A 21,155-nucleotide genomic window follows, 5' to 3' on the forward strand; every position below is an offset into this window, starting at 1 on the left:
CTCTCCCATCTTCAAAACTTGAACTCGTTTTCTAACTGGGGTTCTTCATGTACCTACAGAGGGAAGGGGTTTCCAGCAAAGAAACTGTATTTGAATTGGGGAAGAGGGGAGGGAGAGGAGGCAAAGCAGTAAGAAGGCTGGGCTTCCTTGAAACTGAAGAGGAAAAGGTCTTAAGGCTTTGTTTACTTCTGTCTCTGTGAGGCTAGCCACTGTATCTACTCCAGCCAGCTGTTCTCAGTGCATAGTGCCAGAAGGACTCAATTTTAAAAGTGTTCAAGCTGTGCACCAGTGATTCACACTTTCAATCCTCAGAAGGCTGAGATCTAAGGATCACAGTTTGAAGCCAGCCCAGGCACGAAAGTCTATGAGACTCTAATCTCCAATAAACTACTCAGAAAAAGCCAGAAGTGGCACTATGGCTTAAGTGGTAAGGTAAAGAAGCTCAAGGTCAGCTTTGGAGCCCTAAGTTCAAGCCCCAGGACTGGCAAAAAAAAAAAATGTGTGTGTGTGTGTGTGTGTGTGTATATATATGTACATGCATACATTTATATGTTCATAGGCCAGACATGATATTTATATTTGTAATCTCTTGCTACTCAGGAAGCTGAGTGGGATCACTTGAGCCTAGAAGTTTAGAATCTGTCTGGGCAATTATCAAGACTCTATAAAGAAGGAAGGGAGGTGGGACCTAGTGGTAGAGTGCTTGCCTAGCATGCACAAAGACCCTGGTTCGATTGCTTGATACCATTTACATAGAAAAAGCCAAACGTGGTACTGTGGCTCAAATGGTAGAGCACTAGACCTTGAGTAAGCCTAGGGATAGTGCACAGGCCCTGAGTTCAAGCCCTAAGACTGGCCAAAAAAAAAAAAAGGAAAGAAAAGAAAAGAGATAGCCTGGGCTTTATAGAGTCTGAGAAGATGGAAAAGAACAGTTTTCAAGTAGCAAGAAGACAGTCCCTTGTAATGAATGCAAAATGAAAACCTTCCAGAAGCATAGATTTGTTTCTTCTTACTAGCTAGCTAGCTAGCAGTTTGAAATATCTCTTATGACACAGTAGGGATGGAGCAAAAGTTTCCATGTACTAGCTGCCAGTGTTTTTCACTACTTGAGAGGGACCTACCCTGATGTTACATACCTAGCTCCTAATTGCTTGGGGCCATGAAGGCAGAAGCAATGGCTGCTCTAGTTCTGATGTATGTGACCTGTTCAGCTGTTATAGGAAAACTTTGCTGTGCCTGGAAACTGTGCTCTAGAAGGTGCTTAGCAAAGGGAACATTCAGAAAATCTTGAGTGCAGCCACAGGCCACTTAAAGAAGTTACCAGGTTCATGTTCTTGGGGCTAGAGGCCTGGGACTGGCCACAGCTAGAAGGGAAGTTCAGTGTAACAGGCTAAAGGGCATGGCTTGATAACCAACTTGCTATACATGTGGCACTGGATGTGGGCCACAACCCCACGAAGGAAACCCTAGTCTTGCTCTTGGATGGTACCATACGGCAGGAATCTGAGGAAGAGCCCAGAGTCTGGCAGTGGGTTGAAACCAGGTCACCTAAGGCCTAGGACAAGGCCAAGCTACCCTGCCCTGCTCCATATCCTCCTCCCAGTTTCCTGTACTACAGAGTCTTCCTTACTCCTCAGAAATCCGGTGTTGGCTGGTACCAGTTCTTTCATTCTTGCTCAGAGACTCGAGTGTGACAGAATGGCCTCGGTGTGAGTGACCCCTAAGGATAAAAAAGCCTGTGTACTTGGTGGAGTATCTTAGTACTACGCTCAGCCTCAGGTGTGCATCAGTGAATTGACTCTTCCTACTAAAAAAAAAAAAAAAGTGATGCAATGGCATCTTTATATTACAAATAAGAAAAATTGAGCACAGAGCAGTGAGGCAGCCTGCCTGATTTCACCCAGCAGGGACACAACTAAAACCCAAGAAATGTGAGACTGACTTCTATAGTCTACACACAGCTAGGCACAGTTTTATTTATGCATGGATCCAAAGCTTCCTGTGCAGTCCTACCCAGATCCTTAGACTCAGTCCTTGAGAATCCTGTATGCAGTGGAACTCGGTTGTGGAGACCATGCGCTGTTGGTTTTTCTGCAGTCTGCTCTGGTGGAAGCCTGGGTGCCACTGTGAGCCCTCCAGAAGGCTGAGTCAGCCTGGGTTGGCCACTGGCGCCAGCATGCCCTTGCATACTAGCAGGGAGGCACACCTACTGTCCACCTGCTCCATGAGTCACAAGGCTGCCACACTGCTGCCACACCACCAGCTCTGCCTTTTCCTCTAGTTGCTACCGTGCCAAACTTGAACTTGACCATATATGGCAGAGACACCAGGAAGTGCTTGTTTCCAACCTGCCTTCCTCCTGAAGTGTGCCACTGGGTAGGTAACCAGACAGATCGAAGTTCAACTCCACTGCTTTGCATCAGGTGCTTGGGGAGAGAGTGTAGCAGGGCTGCCTAGAACCCAAGCACTCAGGGCAGAGAGGGAAGTCAGTCCTCAAAACCTTGTGACAGGCTTAGTGACAGTGTGGGCGAGTGAGACCAAGAGCGTCAAAGGAAGGAATGATAACCTTTCTGTAATTATTTCCGGATTAAGGCCACTGGCACGTTTTATTGGATGTTTCCTGTGAAACTCCCACAGGTCTTTCAGCTGCAAGGTTCTTCACTTTTACTGACTTATACACCTGTCCAGAGGGGATGATTGCGTGTCTGGACAGCACCTAAAACTGTGTTCTCTGTCAAGTTCTGTAGAGAAAGGGATCATTCAATAAATTCTGTTGCTAGGAACTGCCTTAGGCTAATAGTTGGATGAGACAGGCCAGAAGAAATAAAAGGAGACCCTCTATTAAAGGAGGCAGTTGTAATAGTAAAGGGGCATATAATGTGCCCTTTTGTGACAAATGCCAAGTTTTGTAACTTAACTACTGCAAATGTTTGTGTATTGGTTTGCTTCCAGAAAATCCTTTCTTTTTTTTTTTTTTTTTGCCAATCCCGGGGCTTGAACTCAGGGCCTGAGCACTGTCCTTGGGCTTTCTCAAGGTTAGAGCTCTACCACTTGAGCTGCAGCACCATTTCCAGCTTTTTCTATGTATGTGGTACCAGGGAATCAAACCCGGGGCTGGGGGAAAGCTGTAACGATTTGGAAAACGCATCCATTTCCCTCAAGTAACACGTATTCGTAGGAAGGTTTAAGCAACTTAAAAGATGAGTGCTATTTACCCTTTAAAAAAAAATTCTCTTCAGATTTAAGGGAGGAGCAGCCATCAAAGATGTCCAGCAAAACAGCAAGCACTAACAACATAGCCCAAGCTAGGAGAACGGTGCAGCAATTAAGATTGGAAGCCTCCATTGAAAGAATAAAGGTAAGAAGCTGGACAGGATGAACTGTGCATTCTGTTCCCCTGTTCTTCCAAACCCAGGATACAACTGGGAGAAGATAAGGCCATTTATTTCACTGGGTTTGGGGGATTTTCCTAGAGTAGGCTCAGAGTATCAGAACTGTAATTTTCTTTTCCTACCTATCAAGGTTTTCATTTCAAAACCACTGAGGAACCAGCTATCTGAGTTAGCCCCTTTGTTGTGGGGGAAGGGGGTGGAGGAACCCTGCTCAGGCTTTCCTGGGGTCTTCCTTCCCTGCAGGAGGTGGTCAAGTCTTACAGGGTCATTGTGTTCTAACTGGATAGTGGCATGCATATCCACTTTCTGCCCCCGGGCTTAGTAATTCCAGATAGAAGGGACTTCCCACAGAGGAGCCCATTTCTGTAGACCACCTACCTTTCAGGCCTTTTCCCCTTCAGTCCCCAAGAGATAACTAGGCAGTGGAATGTTGTGACTAATGCTGTATCCTAGAAACAGAAACAGTCCCTGATAAATTCCTCTGGGCCTGGAGATAGTTACCTGTCTGAAAGCACAAGTGCACACACCCTCCCTCACACGTCCAGCTGTCCTATGTTCCTGCCTCAGCTATCTGATCTGGTCACTGCTGGCATGACCCAGCCAATTTCAGCAAGTGAGCATAGGGTTTCCTGTGTCTGGCTCATACCAGAGTAAGTTGTAGTTTCTTCCCATGCTGGTTTTAGCCTTTAATTTCCCCAGGCCCCACCCCCAACCATAAATCTTGAAGCTCACCAATTTGGCTCTAGGGTTGATTCCAAGTCCATAATTCAGTTCTTAAACTCTGTTCTGCATTCCAGCCTATTTTTCTTGAATAGAAACTATGATATTGCTTCCCTGTGATTCATAAACTCTAGTCCTTCCTTGTCCCCCCTTGAGTTTCATGCCTACAGAAGAACAATACCAGCCAATGTTCATATTTTCTTTACCAGAATCCCCAGTTGTTAACATTTGACCATGTTTGTGTGTTTCTTTGCACTTGTGCAGAAGGTATTTTTTAATTTAATTTAATTTTTTGTCAATCATGGGGCTTGAACTCAGCCTGGGCACTGTCACTGAGTTCTTCAGCTCAAAGCTAGTGCTCTACCATTTTAAGCCACAGCACCACTTCCAGTTTCCTGGTGGTTAGAGATAAGAGTCTCACAGACTTGCATGGCAGGGCTGGCTTTGAACCGTGATCCTCAGATCTTAGCCTCCTGAGTAGCTTGACCCACTGGCAGCCAGCTAAGACTTTTTTTTTTTTTTTTTTTTTTTTGCCAGTCTTAGAGCTTAAACTCAGGGTCTGGGCACTATCCTTGGGCCTCTTTGTACTCAAGACTAATAATATCTACTACTTGAGCCACAGCACCATTTCTGGTTTTTTCTGAGTAGCTTATTGGAGATAAAAGTTTCATAGACTTTTCTGTCCTGGCTGGCTTTGAACCGTTAATCTTCAGCTCTCATCCACCTGAGAAACTAGGATTATAGGCATGAGCCACCAGCATCCAGCTGCTTAGCTGTTTTGACATAAGAATGCAAGCTAACTAGCTGGTGGGGTGTCGTGGGTCGTCACATCACTGCTCAGTATGATCACTTGCTATGGAGGGTCTTACATGTCAGGCACTGTTCCCCTCCTACTTGCCAAGTAATAGAGAATGATAATGCTCCAGCACGGGTGCTTGTTTACATCTGTGCCAGGGCACCTCAGCGCTTCACCCAAACCTACTCTTTTGCTTTGTAAATAAAGTTTTGTATTTCTTTTTGTTTGCCTCCATTTCTGCCCACACCAGGTATCAAAAGCATCAGCAGACCTCATGTCCTACTGTGAGGAACATGCCAGGAGCGACCCTCTGCTGATAGGCATACCAACCTCCGAAAACCCTTTCAAGGATAAAAAAACCTGCACCATCTTATAGTGCCACAGGGAGCCAGCTCCCTCCTCGCCTCTTCTCAACAAAGCAAATTATGAGCAGCTCCACGAGGAGCTGTCCCTTCAGCTTGTCTGGTAACCACTGCTAATAACTAAAATGCTCTTCACTTGGAATTATAGACTCTCAAGTCTTCATTTGCCAAGTTGCTCTGTCCTTAAAATACCTTTACTGATTTCATACAGAATAACCACCTCGTATTCCATTTGGTAACTATGATATTCTATTGAATTACTGTATAAAGTTGGCCTGGACCTTTTTAAAAAATATAATTATATCATCGATTCAGATATGTCAAGATCTAAATTGCCTAAGCAATTGTTAAATTAAAAGGCCAAGAATTACTTCAGTCCTTTTGTATTATATTATGTTCTTAATAAAGTTTGTGCCAACCTGTACAGTGTACACGGGGGAGGGGTGTGTTGTGTATGTGTATATTGTTACGAATACACCTGTCAACATCTGTTTTCCTGTTGAGACATGCTTCTCTATAATATCAGTTAATTCCATTAGTTAATTCCATGAGCTGTGTGTAGGTAGAATAATCCGTTTCCTCCAGTTTATTATACGCCAAGTAAAGAAAGCCTACCCTAAAGATATTGTGTTCATTATAGTCAAGTATAACAGTCAATTCTTGTTTCTTGAAATCTAGCTAGACCTCTTAGGCTGTGATAAACCATGGTAATTAAACATTAAAAGATGAACTGAAACCCTTTCATATGGTATTATTTCACAAAGAGCCTTGGGCTTCAGTGATTCTGAATCTAGGAAAGTAAAGGAGAGCCTTAGGCTGACCCAGGCACCTACGCTGTGGGGCTGGTGGTCTCTGGTGGATTCAGGGGAGACACCTGAAATTTCTACCCAGGTGATTGGAATGAGACATTCAGTGATCTCTGAGCACAACCAAGAAGGGAGCAGAAATGTGTTCAGCCTGCTGCTTGGCATGACCCAGTTCTACATGTTGCCCTCTGTCTTTTCCCTCACCTGTCTTGTTTCTTTCCTCTCCATTAATACGTGTTCAGAGATTTCCCTCCCAAGTCCTGAGCTGTCTTCAGATAACCTGTAGTTTCATCCCTGCCTTGTCCACAGACCATCCAAGGGGAAGATGGGCCTCCAGAGCCATGGACGGGGGACTTGCACAGAGGGCATTCCTTGGCCCACAGTTTCTAGCATCTGAATATTTGCCCTTCTGATCATGAAGGCAGCATCCTCTGGCCAAAGGCCATCTTGACCCTGTCACGGCAAAAGAGAGGGTTCTTTTTTATTTTATTATCAAGTAGTTATACAGTTGCCTAAGTGAGGTAATGGGTACAATGCATCGTGATCAGTGCCACTGCTTCCATTGTTTTCTCCCACTTCCTCCCGCCCTCGCCTATCCTTACCCTCCGTGTACCTAGTTTCAATTTTTATATAATGTACCTTGCACATAATGGCTGGCTTTTTAAATGTTCATTTAAAGGCCAAACCATACATTAAGCCTTAATATTTTCCCAATTTATTAAAGTCCATACTAGTGAAGGATTAAAAATTTATTCTTAAAAAAGATTCAATCCCCAGGAGATATTTACTTACATGTTATACCCTGAAAAGCAGTCCTCCTAAAAAGCTCTGAATATTGTGCCATTGACAGGGAAGAAGGACCCGGAAAGTCTCAATATTCTCTGGCCATGTGTTCACTGCTCACTTTCCCAGCAAATCAGAGGAAAAAGAAAGCATTTACCTTTCAAGGGTGGAAATCAGGTCAGAAATATTCACTAAAAAGGCAATTTTGACATTAGTGCTTCAATTAATGAAATGTTTCCTCTCTCCTACTCCTTCCCTCCCTCCCTTCCCCCTCTCTTACCCTCCTTCCTTCTCTCCCTTCCCTCTCCCCTCCTTCTCTCCTTCGTCCCCTCCCTGCCTCCCTTTTCCTCTCCCTCTCCTAGTCCTGGAGCTTGAACTCTGGACCTCAGCGCTATCCCTGAGCTGCTTTGCTCAGGACTAGTATTCAAACAATTGAGCCACAGCATCACTTCCAGCTTTTTCTGAGTAGTTTATTGGAGAAAGGGCCTCACAGACTTTCCTGCCTACACTGGCCTCGAACCATGATCTTTAGATCTCAGTCAGCCTCTTGATTAGGGTTATGGGCATGAGCCACTGGCACCCAGTGTGCTCTCTCTCTCTTTTTGTTTTACAAGCACATTTTTTTTACTGATAGTTCCAGAACACTAATCTTATCTCCACTCTTAATTTTCAGTATGCTTCTTTAAATATTTATAACCCAGCTTATTACAGAATACCTTAGTAAATTTCATAATACCATCAGGCTGCCATGCTTGGCAGGGAGCCTTATTCTTTAGTACTCAGACATACTCTTTGGCCTCACAGGAAACAGACTGGCTTTGCTGTGCCTTTGTTCACGTGCTTCTAGTGGTAGAAATAGCCTTGAGGTCCCAGATCTCATTTCTTTTCCCTGGTCAAGTAAAATAAAGGCTGGAGTATAAATGTCCAGTCGCTCACTTCCTAACTAGGTAGAAAGCATGGTTGCAAAAAACCAGAATTGAATCCTTTGGTTCTAGACCCAAGAGAGGGAAATGTATAGCCAAATAACTGATTTCTTTATAACTAGATAGCTATGTGAGAAAATATAATATATGTATACTGTATGTATGATATGCAGAGGTCACTTTTATTTATCTGGCTTTATTCTGTAAGCCATAATCAAGCTACATACAGCAGTTGGTTTATGAAATAATAAAATGCCCAGCATATATTTTCCTGCACACACTTGGGCATACACAGGCTTGCTTCTCTGCTCTGCCTCCCTAAAACTATTTACTTATGTACAATAAAGTCTATCATAGTCTTTCTTCTAGCCTAAGTAGTCCATCAGATATCTGTTCAGTTGAGGCCTCAGGACCATGACAAGACAGAGTAGACAAAAATAATCCCCTGACTCCCAAGTAGTTAACAGAAAACACACTTTTTAAACAGCATTAAAAAAAAAAAAAAAAACTTTATGCTCCAGTGGTTCACGAGTCATGGATCATAGTGAACTTTTTTTTTCTTTGAAGAAGTTAAGGTTTTTACTTCTTTACCTTGTTATGATGAAAATTACCATACTTCTCTTTTAAGGGAAGGGGGCCTGATTTTTCTTCTCCAAATTTGAACTGTTTTTGTACTTTACTAATTGTTAAACTATCAAGAAAAAGAAAACTTTATACCAGTGATTTAGGAATGTTGGTGCATATATTAAGTCATGCAGCAAAAGATGTGCCAAGTTTTCTCCTCTGACAGCACCTTCTCTTGCAGTTATGACTCGAGTAGTGCCATCTGATTGATCTTTCTTCACTTTCATTCAAGATACAGGGAGCTCCAAAAGTAATCATATCTACAAGTTCTCCCCCAAGGGGGAAACTAATACCGATATGTTATGAATTGTACTGATTTATGGAAAAAATACATTGACTCAAGTGTAATTATATGTGTATATTAAAGCCAAGAACTTACTGAGATCAGTGGCCTGGGCTTTGGCCTTACATCATTTTCTAGCTGGCCACATACTGTGTGACTTTGGACAAGGCGTTTCATGTCTTGAGCCCTTCTAGCCCCTTTGTAGCAGGGTGCTTTCTGAAAGTAGAGGATGACTGAGTTCGCCCCTGTTGTTAGTTGCCTTGGTTCAATGACCCTGCCCCTCTGCTGGTCCTGCCAAAGTGTTGGTGCTACGAGCTGCTTCAAGTAAAAAATGGACTTGTCTATCTATAATGTGTGCTAAGTAGATAGCTTGGAAAGGCCTTTTCATGATACAGTGCTATCTTCCTGGTTCTATGGACTTAATATAATGTCTCATGGTTAGCCATGTAGCTATAAACACCTATTTCTGGATAGCTCAGTAGATTTCCACTTGATACATTGTTGATGGTGTTATTTTTTGAACATTCTTTGGCTACTCCAGTCTGTCCAGCACCTTGATAACCTTAACACTGTGATTGCTGTTTGGAACTCTGTTCTTTTAAGAACTGAAAAGCACTTACTTCACAGCTAGCATGTTCACATCGATTTGAAAGAAGTTTTGTAACACCACCGTTACTTAGCAGAGTGTGGTGGTTCATGCCTGTAGTCCCAGCATTTGTGATCCTGGAGACAGGATCAAGGTCAGCATTGGGCTACCTAGAGAGACCCTGTCTCCAAAATGCCATTGCTTTCTTTACCGGACCAGTGCCTCATTGTATTGTTCTACTTGTGTTTTGCTCAATGAATGAATAAAAGATTGTTTCTCTCCTGTTTTTCCTTTCATTAAGTCAACAGTTTTTTTAAGCACCTCTGTGAACTGAATGTTGAGTTGGGTTCTGATAACACAAAGGGAAATCACGTACCAACCAGGTACCAGGGGCTCATGCCTATAACAATAGTTACTCGGGAAGCTGAGAACTGAGGATCGCAGTTCAAAGCCAGCCTAGGTAGGAAAGCCTGTAAGACTCATCGCCATAGAACCACCAAAAAGCTGGAAGTAGAGCTGTGCAGCACTAGCCTTAGGGGGTGGGGGCGGGAAAGCTCAGCAACAACAAGCACCAGACCCTGAGTTCTAGGATTGGACACACACACGACTCAGTTCAGACCCTGAGAAACACAAGCCTAGAGCATCCAGAGTGGATGGCAGATACCAGAACCTACCACCATGCCCCTGCATGAGCAGTTCTCATCCATCAAGTGACCTATAGGTGCCCTGAGAGCCCAAAGGAAGGGGGCACCTGTTCCACATCAAGAGGTCTTCCTTCCAACCAGGTGCTGGGGCTGGGGGGCTGGGGCAGCGGGAGCACCATCCACATTGCCATGAAGTCCTGGGAGGAGAGGGCAGAGAGAAGTGGACTCGAAGCTGGGGAGCAGCAGTGTGATCAACTGGGAAGCTCAGGAGGTCATTAAACGGTGATGCAGTGATCCCCAGCAGGAGACCCAGCTGTGACCATGGAAACGGATAACAGGTCATTAGAGCCGCTGCCATCACGAAGGAGATATTCAGTAGGTGTGGTTATTCCTCTAGTCTCCCAACCCCTTCCCGGCAGGGATTCTGGCCAAACACAGGAGGGAGGGCAAAGTCTTCCAAGGAGGAAAGAAAAGAACCAGGAGCTAGGAGCCAGCCCCTCCTCTGAGAACCCGCGTACACAAAGAGGGGAGAGAGATGCTTACCCAGCCCTCGCTAGTGAAGGGTGAAGAACGTGGGTACTTAGGAGAAATGAGGGACAACTGGTCAGCACTTTCCCTGAGGCTTGTGACAATGGCAGCATCTGCACTGAGATAGGTAGGACTAGGTAGAAATGAGCTGTATGAAGACAGAAGGGAGGGTGAGGGAAAGTGGTAGATGACCTGTTCATGACCTCAGTGTCAGAGCAAGATGCAAACCTGCAGGAGCTGGTGGCTCAGCATGGCGATTCAGGGCACTCAGCCTTTCAACTCTGCAGACCTGTGTTGCCCACAGCCTTCCATCAACATGAGTGTCAGAGAGATACACGGACACATGGTTTTACTAGGAACCCTTTTGTTGGAGTCTTGAGAACTAGTCACCCCGCCTACATCTGCAGTCCTGGCTGACAGCTCTGACCGTGTTCACAGAACTTGGTCCCACCATGAATTTAGCCATCTCTGCCCAGCCTGGTATGTGGAGCTGAACTTCCACTCTACTTGCACTCACTGTTCTTGCACTGTGAACAGAAAATAACCTTTGCCTTCAGATAAGCCCTGCTGTTCCAACTGCTGTCTCCTTACCCAGGCTGTGCCAATATACTGCGGCTGTGTAACTGTAGGCTGAGCTATACAGATAGGTGCTGTTAGTTAAAGAAACCTTTGCCTCAACTATCAACTCTTTCCGAAATCAGTACTTTTTGCCCTGAAAGAAATTGAAATCCAATGAAATTCATGTTGTTTGAATAACTTCATGGGTTGATCTATAGCAGACTTTTTGACCCTATCATATAGAAGAATGGAAAGAGCCATACTTAGTACCAAGGAATAGGACTTAATGGAAAAATTTGAGCCATCATTCGTATTATTACAAATGTGGCATTGTTAATCAGGTATGGTGGTACACAACTATAATCCCAGCAGTAGAGAGATAGAAGCAGGAATATCAAGCGTTCCAGATAGGCCAAGGGTAGCAGCAACACTATCAAAAGAAAAAAAAATTAAAAAAGCATTTCTATAACACCCTTATTGGACCTGTCCCCAGAGGATTAGAGCTCATCCCTACTAGAATTAGCACCTCACAGACTCTCACTAATGAGATTAAGATGGAAGCTATAACTCCTTTCACCTCCTGACTCACTGACCCGTAAGTTGGTGTAAGGTCATCCACCTAAACTTTTGGCCAACTCATTGGGTAAAGTGAAGCGATGGAATACAGCCCCATCGGAGTGGTACTGTGGAGTATACGTGTACAACATGGCACCCCAATCATCAAATGGACCCCTTCCTTTCTGCCAGTATCATGGCTAATGCCAGCCTGTTTTCCCAGACCATGAAGCTGATAGCATCAAGTTGTTCAGCTATTTTCTTGAACAAAAAGGCAAACTAAGGGAGTTGGGTGCCAGTAGCTCACAACTACAATCCTATATAATCAGGAGGCTGAAGTCTGAGGATTGTGGTTCAAAGACAGCTCAGGCAAGAAATTTCATGAAACTCTTACCTCCAATAACCTCATAAAAGCTGCAGTGGCACTGTGGTTTAATTGGTAGAGCGGTGGCCTTGAGTGAAAGAAGCTCACAGACAGCACCTAAGCCCAGAGTTCAAGTCCCAGGACAAGCAAAAAAAATAAAATAAAAAATAAATAAAAGCTAAGAGATAGTGCCCAGGCACTGAGTTAAAGGCTCAGTACTGGCACACATACATACATACACCCCCCCCCCCCACACACACACACACAGAGATGGAGAGACAGAGAAAGTATATTGGGTATGCCTTAAAAAAGACAAAACCATGAATTCTTCAGAACAGTGATTATTATTCACGATGACATCATACAGTCACCCATATCACAAGAGATCCCAGAACCCCAGTGGGGCCCTGAGCTACAGATAAGACCCAAAAAGCCCAGTGTGGTGGCTCACATCTGTAATCCTAGCTCCTCAGGAGGCTGAGATCTGAGGATCGAGGTTCAAAGCCAGCCCCGGCACTAAAGACCGTGAGATTCTTATCTCCAATTAACCACTAGAAAACAGGAAATAGGGCTTGGTTCAAGGGTAGGGTGGTAGCCTTGAGCTGAAGAGCTCAGGGACAGAGTTCAAGTCCCATGACTGACAAAAAAAAAAAAAAAAAAAAAAAAAAAATGAAGAAAAGAAAAAGACTCAAACACCATGTTTTTCTGTGCATATACCTCATATAATGTTGAATTTATAAATTAAGCACAATAAGAGATGAATAGCTACCTAATAATAAAACAGAAGGATCATAATATACTGTAAAAAAAAAATGAAGCTCATGAAATAGTTACAATCTGTGAAATTTTCCATTTCATGTTTTCCAGTGTCAGTGACTGCCTAACAAACCTTGGAGGGTGAAACAGAATGAAGGGAGATGACTGCACCCCCACATCTGGAGATGGATATTCTGTTCTCGTTGCAACAATCGGCTGAGTGACCTCGAGTGGTGTTTCCTCATCCATTACAAAGGGTTTAGGCTAGATACTATTTAATACCCCCTACACACACACACACACACACACACACACACACACACACACACACAAACTCAGCTTTAAATTCCATAGAAATCTGAGAGGGGAGAGCAACTCACTTATGGTCACTCTGCTCCTTGAATTAAAAATCAGGAGAAGCAAAGCCAGGGTATGGAGTCATAGAAGGGTGTGCGGGTTTGCTGTGGATAATTATAGGTATTTGAAAGATATTTAAAGAAACACTTCCTGATACTTCAGCAGCTGACTTCTCAGCAAGGACTGGAAAACTGAACTGGAAAGAGTATTTTGGACATTGACTGCTTACAACAAATAGCACAAACGAAGCAAAGGTTTGCAGCAAACCAAAGTATCTTCTAAGGTGAGCTCATAAAACTCTGAAGTGTGAGTGACAGGGCCTTTGGTTTTCAGAGGCAGGACAAAGAGGAATTCATTTTTGTTTTTTTGAGCTGCCCTCGGAATGTAGCAGCTTCTATTAGCACCGTGGTGAGATTGTCCTTGGATAAACTCATGAGAGACAAGGACGTCTCAGGATAGTTTGGACAGGAATAATAGGGACTGAGCAGTAGGTGGGAAACACGCATTCCTATACAGTGTGGTAAATGCTATTATTAAATGTTGCTCCTCCTCAATGAGTCGGGAAAGTTTCTCCAGAGGAGACAAGCTATCAGATGGACTTTGGAGGATACATATGAGTCTATTGGTGAAGAATTAAAATGGGAGAATCTCAGCAGTGAAAAGAGCCTGTGCAAAAGCTTTAGGTTCTCAAGAAGTCTGGGGTGTCTAGGCAACAGAAATCTTTGTGGCAGAAGTCTAGATTATTGATAAGCCTTAGGAGAAAGGTTGAGTCAAATCATAGACGCTTGCATCGAATTGTATTGTGAGGCAAGGGGGTGGAGATATTTAAGCTTCTGGATATAACCTTTGTTATCATGAAGATAATTACAAGACCAACTGTGATGACTCAAGCTTGTAATTCCAGCTACTTGGGAGACAGAGACCCTGAGGATCATCATTCAAGGCCAGTGAGCATTTTAAAAAGGCCCTGTCTCAATCAATAGAGCTGGCTAGAGGTGTGTATTCATGGTCCCCCTATGTCAGAGGCAGAGGAAAACAGAAGTCTGAAGCATGGAGACATCCTGACAATAACGGAAGGGATATGGAGGAAGGCAAAGACCAAGTGGTAAAATGTTGACTAGCTAGTGTCATGCCTTGAGTTCAAACCCCAATAATGCCTGGCCAGGGACAGCAGGAGGGCAGAGGAAGATAATTACAACAAAAAGAACAAATTCTAGTGAAGAAAATGATGGCGCTGTTTCGAACTTGTGCTGGGTCTCTAACATTTTTATTTCATAATTCTTTTGCCAGTCACTGTTCAACTTGTCCATTCCAAATCCTGCAACCATCCTCAAAGCCCCTCACTTCCATTAGTTTCTCTTTTCATTTTTGTCAGTTGTAGGACTTTGAACTCAGGGCCTGGGCTCTGTCCCTGAGCTCTTTCACTCAAAGCTAGTGCTCTACCACTTTGAGCCACAGCTCCACTTCTGCTTACCAGAAGTGGTTAACTGGAGATAAGAGTCTCCGGGACTTTCTTGTTTGTGCTGGCTTTAAGTTGAAATCCTCAGATCTCAGCCGCCTGAGTAGCTAGGATTACAAGCATGAACCACCAGGTCCTGGCCCCATCTCTCATCTGTGAAAATAATCAACCTTGACCTCTCCAACACATACACACACACACACACACACACACACACACACATACACACGCACATCTACTCCTATTCTATGCCAAACCCTCCCTCTTCACTTTCCCCACCCCCTCCCTTTCTTAGCACTTCTCAATGGAAGGTCTGCAATCTCTTCCCTACTCCCATTTTCTCAGAGGACTGGAATCTGCATTTATTATTAACTGCTGCTGCTGCAAAGAAAGTGATTTAAAAGAAAAAAAAAGGACCAGTTATCCCTAACTTCAAAATTTAATGAAACTTTACAACCTGCCTAAAAACATGTATCATTATTTTTGTAAACTCCCCATCTCACAGGTACTCACTCTCCCATCCCCTGGCCCCCTCTGTCTCTTCTTTAGTCTGTCCTTAAATTTCCACCTTCAGCCTCAAGTATCTACTCCAGATCCATTCCTCCTCTTCTCCCCTTCCTCGTTTTTCTTAAAGATCATAACTATTAGGTGGAAGAGGCCAGATCTTAACACCTTGCCCCAAATTTTCTACTGCATACTGAGCTCTTCTTTTAATATACACCAAGGTCTCACTATGTTGCGCTGTCCTATCTCAAATTCTTAAACTCAAGCAATCCCTGTGCCTCACGCAGCCTCCTCAGTAGCTGGGAACTATAGGCATATGACACCATGCCTAGCCTGACTGAACATTTTGAAGCGTTATGCAAGGATACTAGTCTAGTCTTAGACTAAACTCACTCCCTCAAATTTAATTGGCAACATAATTAACACTAGACTATCCACACTGGAAGCCAGCGAGACATTCAAGAATTTCCTCTCGTTCTTTACCCTGATCCCCAACGCATGTGTGTCTATTTGTTTTCCCTGTTTCCTAACTGGCTGAAAGGATTTGAGCCCTTCCCAGCCCTTGACTGAACTGCAAATGTCTCCCACTCCAGCACCCACGATTGCCCCTGGCATTAGGGGAATTGTCTTGGTTTACTTGTAACTAACTCTGTTTTAGCCCTAAAGTCATGCATTCCAGAAATTTCTCCATTTCCATTGCCCACCCTATTTTTAGTTGTCAACAAAACTAGACTAGATAATTAGAAATCCACGAGCCCAACTTCTGGGATAGCTGGATTTGGGAGCTTGCCTTTCTGGTTTCTTCTTTGCCTCTTTGTGTTGAATAGACTTAATTTCTGTGGTTGGCACAATGGCAGGCAGTAATCATAGACCTGTTCATCAACTAGGCAATACCAAGAGATTCTGCTTTGGCTGGAAAGTCTCAGGAAGATCTCTGATTGGCTGGCTGAAGTTACGTATCTAATTCTGAACCAATCCGGTGATCAGGAAAGATAGACTAGGCCTGCATGACAAATGTCCCCTGGAGGCTGGAATGAGTGGGGCCAAGAAAGGTTGGTGAAAGGAAGAGTGAGAAGAGTAGGATAGAACAATAAGAATCATCTCCACTCCACTCCCTTGAAATCCCTTCCAGAACACTCTGGCCTGGACAGCTAAATCCATCTGAGAAGAATAAACCAGACAACACTGAAATTTGAGCTTTTTTTCCTATGTCAAATCCTCAAAACCATCTTGCTGCCTTCAGGACAAAGTCTATGATCCAGAAAAGGGCAAACAGAGTCCTCAGTGATTTGTCTCTGTCTACCTTTCCAGCTTGTCTGTCTCCACTCCCTTCCTTAACACCTAATCCTCCAGTAAATATCACAGAAAGGGGCCCACCTGGGCCAAACAAAGGGGCCCACCTGGGCCAAACCTGGCTTCTCCGACAGACTCCTAATCAGGCGTCAAGACTCAAGTCAGCGTCACCCACTCCTGGAAGCCCCTCACACCCACTCTGCACATACCTGCACGCATACATTGTGCTTTGCCAGGCTTGCTATGATGCCACACGGTCTAGAAAGCTGTGTATTTCTGTCCCCTCCTTCATGGTTTTGCTATGCAGCCCAGTCTAGCCTTGAACTCAAAATAATGCCACCTTAGTGTCCTAAGGGCTGTGATTACAGACAACCATGAATATGGAACCAATCTGTTCTGCTAATCCCAAAAGGAATTAAATAATTCCTGGAGAAGAGCAAATAGGTCTCTGGAAATGAATACAACTTGCTGGATTCAGTTATGCTAGGCTATGTAGATTGCTGTATTAGTGGCACTCTAATTTGCAAGCCTAGAATAATTGCACAGGATACACACTCCACATACATAAAAAATGACTGACTTGTGGATGTGTGATTGGTTATGAGGTTCTATATTGATGCTTCTAGCAACTGAGCTAAATGCTTTCTATGCTTTATATTTTTAAGCACCATGACAACCCACCACTATATGCCTTTTTTTTTTATGTCCCCCCTTTTCAGAAGAGCAGTTAGTGAAGGTTAGAAAAGTTAGGCTAGTGGGTGGGGGGAGAGAAACAGGGACAAAAACATGAGAAGGAATATCAATGTGTGAGAAGTGATGTGCCTACTACCTGACAATGTAACCGTAACCCCTCTATACATTATCCTGACAATAAAATTTAAAAATAATAAATAAATAAAAATATCAAAGTGAAAAATGGCAAAAAAAAAAAAAAGGTAGGCTAACTTTCCCTAATTGTTGCTTGGATCCAGTGAGCCATATCTTGTTAAGTGGTAACTCATTTTATTTCTTTCTTTACATACGTATGTATACAGTGCCAGTCCTGGGGCTGAACTGAAGGCCTGGGTGCTGTCCCTGGGCTTTTGGACCAAAGGCTAGCACTTTACCACTTGAGGCACAGCTCTACTTATGACTTGTGGTGGTTAATCGGAAATTTGCGTCTCATGGACTTTCCTGCCTGGACTGGCTTGGAGCCTACTCCTCAGATCCTAGCCTTCTGAGTAATTAGGATTACAGGCCTGAGCCAGTGGTACCTGGCTGCTGGTGGTAACTTTGATGACATAAGGACCATACAGTGATAGAATCAAGCCTTAATTGATGATTCTGTTTTATGCATAGTTTTTTTTTTTTTTTCTGAGACCTTTAATTCCAGAAAAGATGTTAGCAAGAAAGCACAGCTACAAAGATCCCTGTTGCAGAGCTGTGGTTCTGTGATAAGATGAAAGTGAACAATTCTTAGAAGTCTCTCCTCCTAGCTTTGTGTCTCCTTTAGTTTTCCCCAGGCACAGTCCCACTTATCTCTTAAGTAAAAGATTAGATTCAATTAGTTTCATTCTCCCCCAGGCTAACCTCTGCTGTCGGCACGCTGGCTGGCTGGCTGGCCTCTGAGTAAAGAGTACTGAATTCACAGGAAATTTCTGTGCTCCAATTCCTCTGTCAATAGAACCTTGGAGATGGATGGCTCTTGATCTCTCTGAGCCACAGTTGCTAATTTAGCAGGGAAACAAAGGAATAGATGTGAAAGCACATTGTAAGCCTGAAAGTGCTGTTTGATGTAAGAAATATGGGAACTCCATTCTCTTTTAAGCCCCTACTCTGACTCTGAGCAAGACTCTGGGTAACACAACTGTACCCTGTCAGGTGACTCTTCCTCGAGTGCACAGCTGATTGTTGGCATATCTTGATAGGTCTCTGGAAGGATCAGCTCAACTCAAAGGCAAGGGCCAGTGTGTTGATGAACCTTTTCAAGTCTAAAAAGGTTCAGTAAATTAGTTAGTTCCAACTCTGTCCTTTGTTACAACAACCAGCACTTTGGTCTGAGAGTGAGACTCGAACTCTGCACTTGACATTTTTCTCACTGTCCGGCACTCTACTGTGCCACGGTTCCAACGCCATCCCTAACTGGCAAATGGTTCTGATATACCTCTTCCTGGTAATCTCTCAGCAACAGCTGCAGAGACGCATCTCTGAGCATTCAGCTCCTAGGGCCAAACAGCCAGAAGACATAAGTGGCTGACTCCCTTTGTGGGGCTTGCAGTGGATGGCTATTCAGATCTGCAGTAGGAGCTGCGCCTCACATTTCTCAAATGACAAGAATTACCTGAAGCCCTGGCTAAAGCCCTTTATAGCCTTCTCCCTGTCCTACTTTATCTAAAATGTCTGGGAAAGCTTCAGATTATTGTATTGAGCATCAGGGCCATGTTTTCTTCAACAGCTTGAGAAGTCTTGTTTGTGCAAACATTTCACTTAACACAGGACTATTCTGAACCCTAAGCAGAGATCTGTTAGGTTTTTTTCCCCTTGAGGAAGTAGAAGGGCAGATGACAAGTGGCCTGCACATGCATATAAACACTGAGGAAGGAAGCCCTGTGAGAGTAAAAGTAGACTTAACAATATGGCTAACTCTATGTCTGGGTGGGATCTGTGAATATCTTGACTAAAGAACAAGGGCCTACCGCTGCTGCATTCAGCAATTTTTGAAGAGACAATAGAAATCAAGATTTACAACTGATTTTTTTTCAGTTGTTAAATATCATGTGAATCGAATTCCAATTGGATACCAGTTTCCAACTTTGCATGAAAACTTCCTAAGTCATACACTCATCTTTTCCTGGCTCCCTCATAGTAGTGACAACATCGTGTCTCTTCTCTGGATTTCCCCAAGTTATTTGTTTTTACACCTCCCTACCCCACCCCCACCTCACCCTACTCCACTCCACTCCCCACCTACACTTATGTGTTGATGATCAAACCCAAGGCCTTGTGCATGCCAAGTGAGCACTCTACCACTGACTAGTTTTAAACTCCCCCCCCTCTTTTTTTTTTTTTTTGTATGTGCCCTTACTAGGGTTTGAACTCAGGACCTAGCCTCCCGTTCCTTAGCTTTTTTCTCAAGGCTATTTCTGTACCATGTGAGCCCCTCACTTTTTGCTTTTTGGTGTTTAAATGGAGTGAAGACATTCCTGCCCAGGATGACTTTGAACTAATCTCAGCTTCCCTGTCCCCCCTTCCCGCCCACCCCCATCCCTGTCATTAAGATTACAATCACAAACCACCAGCACCAGACTTCTAGATTTCCTTCTTCTGCCCCCCACCCTTTTGATGCTGGTATGAAACTTGGAACTCAGTACTTGGGTGTCCTAAGCCTTTTTGCTCAAGACCAGCACTCTACCACTCAAACTACAGCTCCAATTCCAGTTTTGGGGGTAGTTAATTGGAGATAAAAGTCTTGCAGGTTGGCTTCAAACCTCAACCCTCAGGATCTCAGTGTTCTGACTGAGTAGCTAGAATTACAGGTGTGAGCCACTGCTGCCCAATCTTCCTTATGGCTTCTTGAGGGAAAGCACTCCAATAATTGATATCTTTGTAGTTTCTGCAAAAACAATCAGCATTCTATTCAAGCCATCAAGTGATTTTTAGTGTTTGCAAAAAAAAAAAAAAAAGATGCCAGCTTGTTTTACCTTTTTCACCATTCCCTCTCTATAGTCCTTGTGGAGCTTTCTACACTTGAATTCTGTTGCTAGGCATTTTCTGCTTTAGACAGTACGTATCAATGCACTTCTTTTGCTGCTTCATAAGATGTGAATTCTTTGTGACTACAGTATATGTCTAATTTTCTTTCTTTCTTTCTTTCTTTCTTTCTTTCTTTCTTTCTTTCTTTCTTTTTTTTGCCAGTCCTGGGCTTGAGCTCAGGGCCTGAGCACTGTCCTTGGGCTTTCTCAAGGCTAGAGCTCTACCACTTGAGCCTCAGCACCACTTCCAGCTTTTTGCTACGTATGTGGGGTACCGAGGAATCGAACCCAGGTCTTCGTGCATGCTAGGCAAGCACTCTACCACTAGGCCAAACTCCCGGCCCCTTTTATTTCTTTCTTTAAAGGAAAGGAAAAAAATGGCTCTTTATTTGAGCGGCATTGGCGTGGTGTTAGATCATGCCATTGACTTTGGTTCATTTGAAGAAAGCATGCTTAACTGTTTTTCAGCCCTTTACCACATAGTAAATAATAAAAGTTCACACATAGGTTTGAAAATAAAAATATTTCATAAGAGTAGCAGTAAGGCATCTAAAAACATGCTTTCCAGAAGCTTCTAATGGACAGCATATAAACAGCGCTTTCCTATAAATGACCTTTTATCTTCATTTATCTAGCATAGGAGATTAGCTACTACTCTGAGTCCTTTCACTATAAAAGTTTAACTTATTGAGTGGATTTCTTAGTTATACAAAGGAGGAAGCAACATTATTTATAAAACTCAGGTTTAAAAAATAGATATTTTCTGGGCCAGGAGTCTGGCCTAGTGCTAAAAGTGCTTGCCTAGCATGCATGAAGACTCGGGTTCAATTCCTTGGTACCACGTACATAGAAAAAAGCCAGAAGTGGTGCTGAGGCTCAAGTGGTAGAGCTCGAGCCTTGAGAAAGTCCAACGACAGGGCTCAGGCCCTGAGCTCAAGCCCAGGACTGGCAAAAACAAAAACAAAAAACAATCCCAAAATAGGCATTTTCTACTTTCAAGTTACAACTTACCTTAGGTAGATGTGGGGATTTTTGTTCTGGATGCAAAGTTCTACCGTGCTTGAGAATTAGACTTAAGGATGTTTAAAATAACAAAGGAAGAATATTAGCTTCAACTATTTACAATTAACT

At 43.5% G+C, this 21,155-nt stretch overlaps 1 protein-coding gene across 3 annotated transcripts in view; it reads left to right on the forward strand.

Annotated features, from left to right (window-relative positions):
• Nucleotides 1-9,571, forward strand: part of Gng12 (G protein subunit gamma 12) — a 130,191-nt gene extending 120,620 nt beyond the window's left edge. For all 3 annotated transcript variants that reach the window (XM_090334632.1, XM_090334633.1, XM_090334634.1), the window contains exons 3-4: nt 3,240-3,358; nt 5,159-9,571. In XM_090334632.1, coding sequence (XP_090190758.1) covers nt 3,266-3,358; nt 5,159-5,284 — 219 coding nt within the window. In that variant the 5' untranslated portion in view covers nt 3,240-3,265 and the 3' untranslated portion in view covers nt 5,285-9,571. The remainder of the gene's footprint in view (nt 1-3,239; nt 3,359-5,158) is intronic.
• The last annotated feature ends 11,584 nt before the right edge of the window (nt 9,572-21,155 follow it).

This window comes from Megascapheus bottae, chromosome 6, assembly GCF_031878675.1.
Source record: "Megascapheus bottae isolate mThoBot1 chromosome 6, mThoBot2.hap1, whole genome shotgun sequence".
NCBI lineage: Eukaryota > Metazoa > Chordata > Mammalia > Rodentia > Geomyidae > Megascapheus > Megascapheus bottae.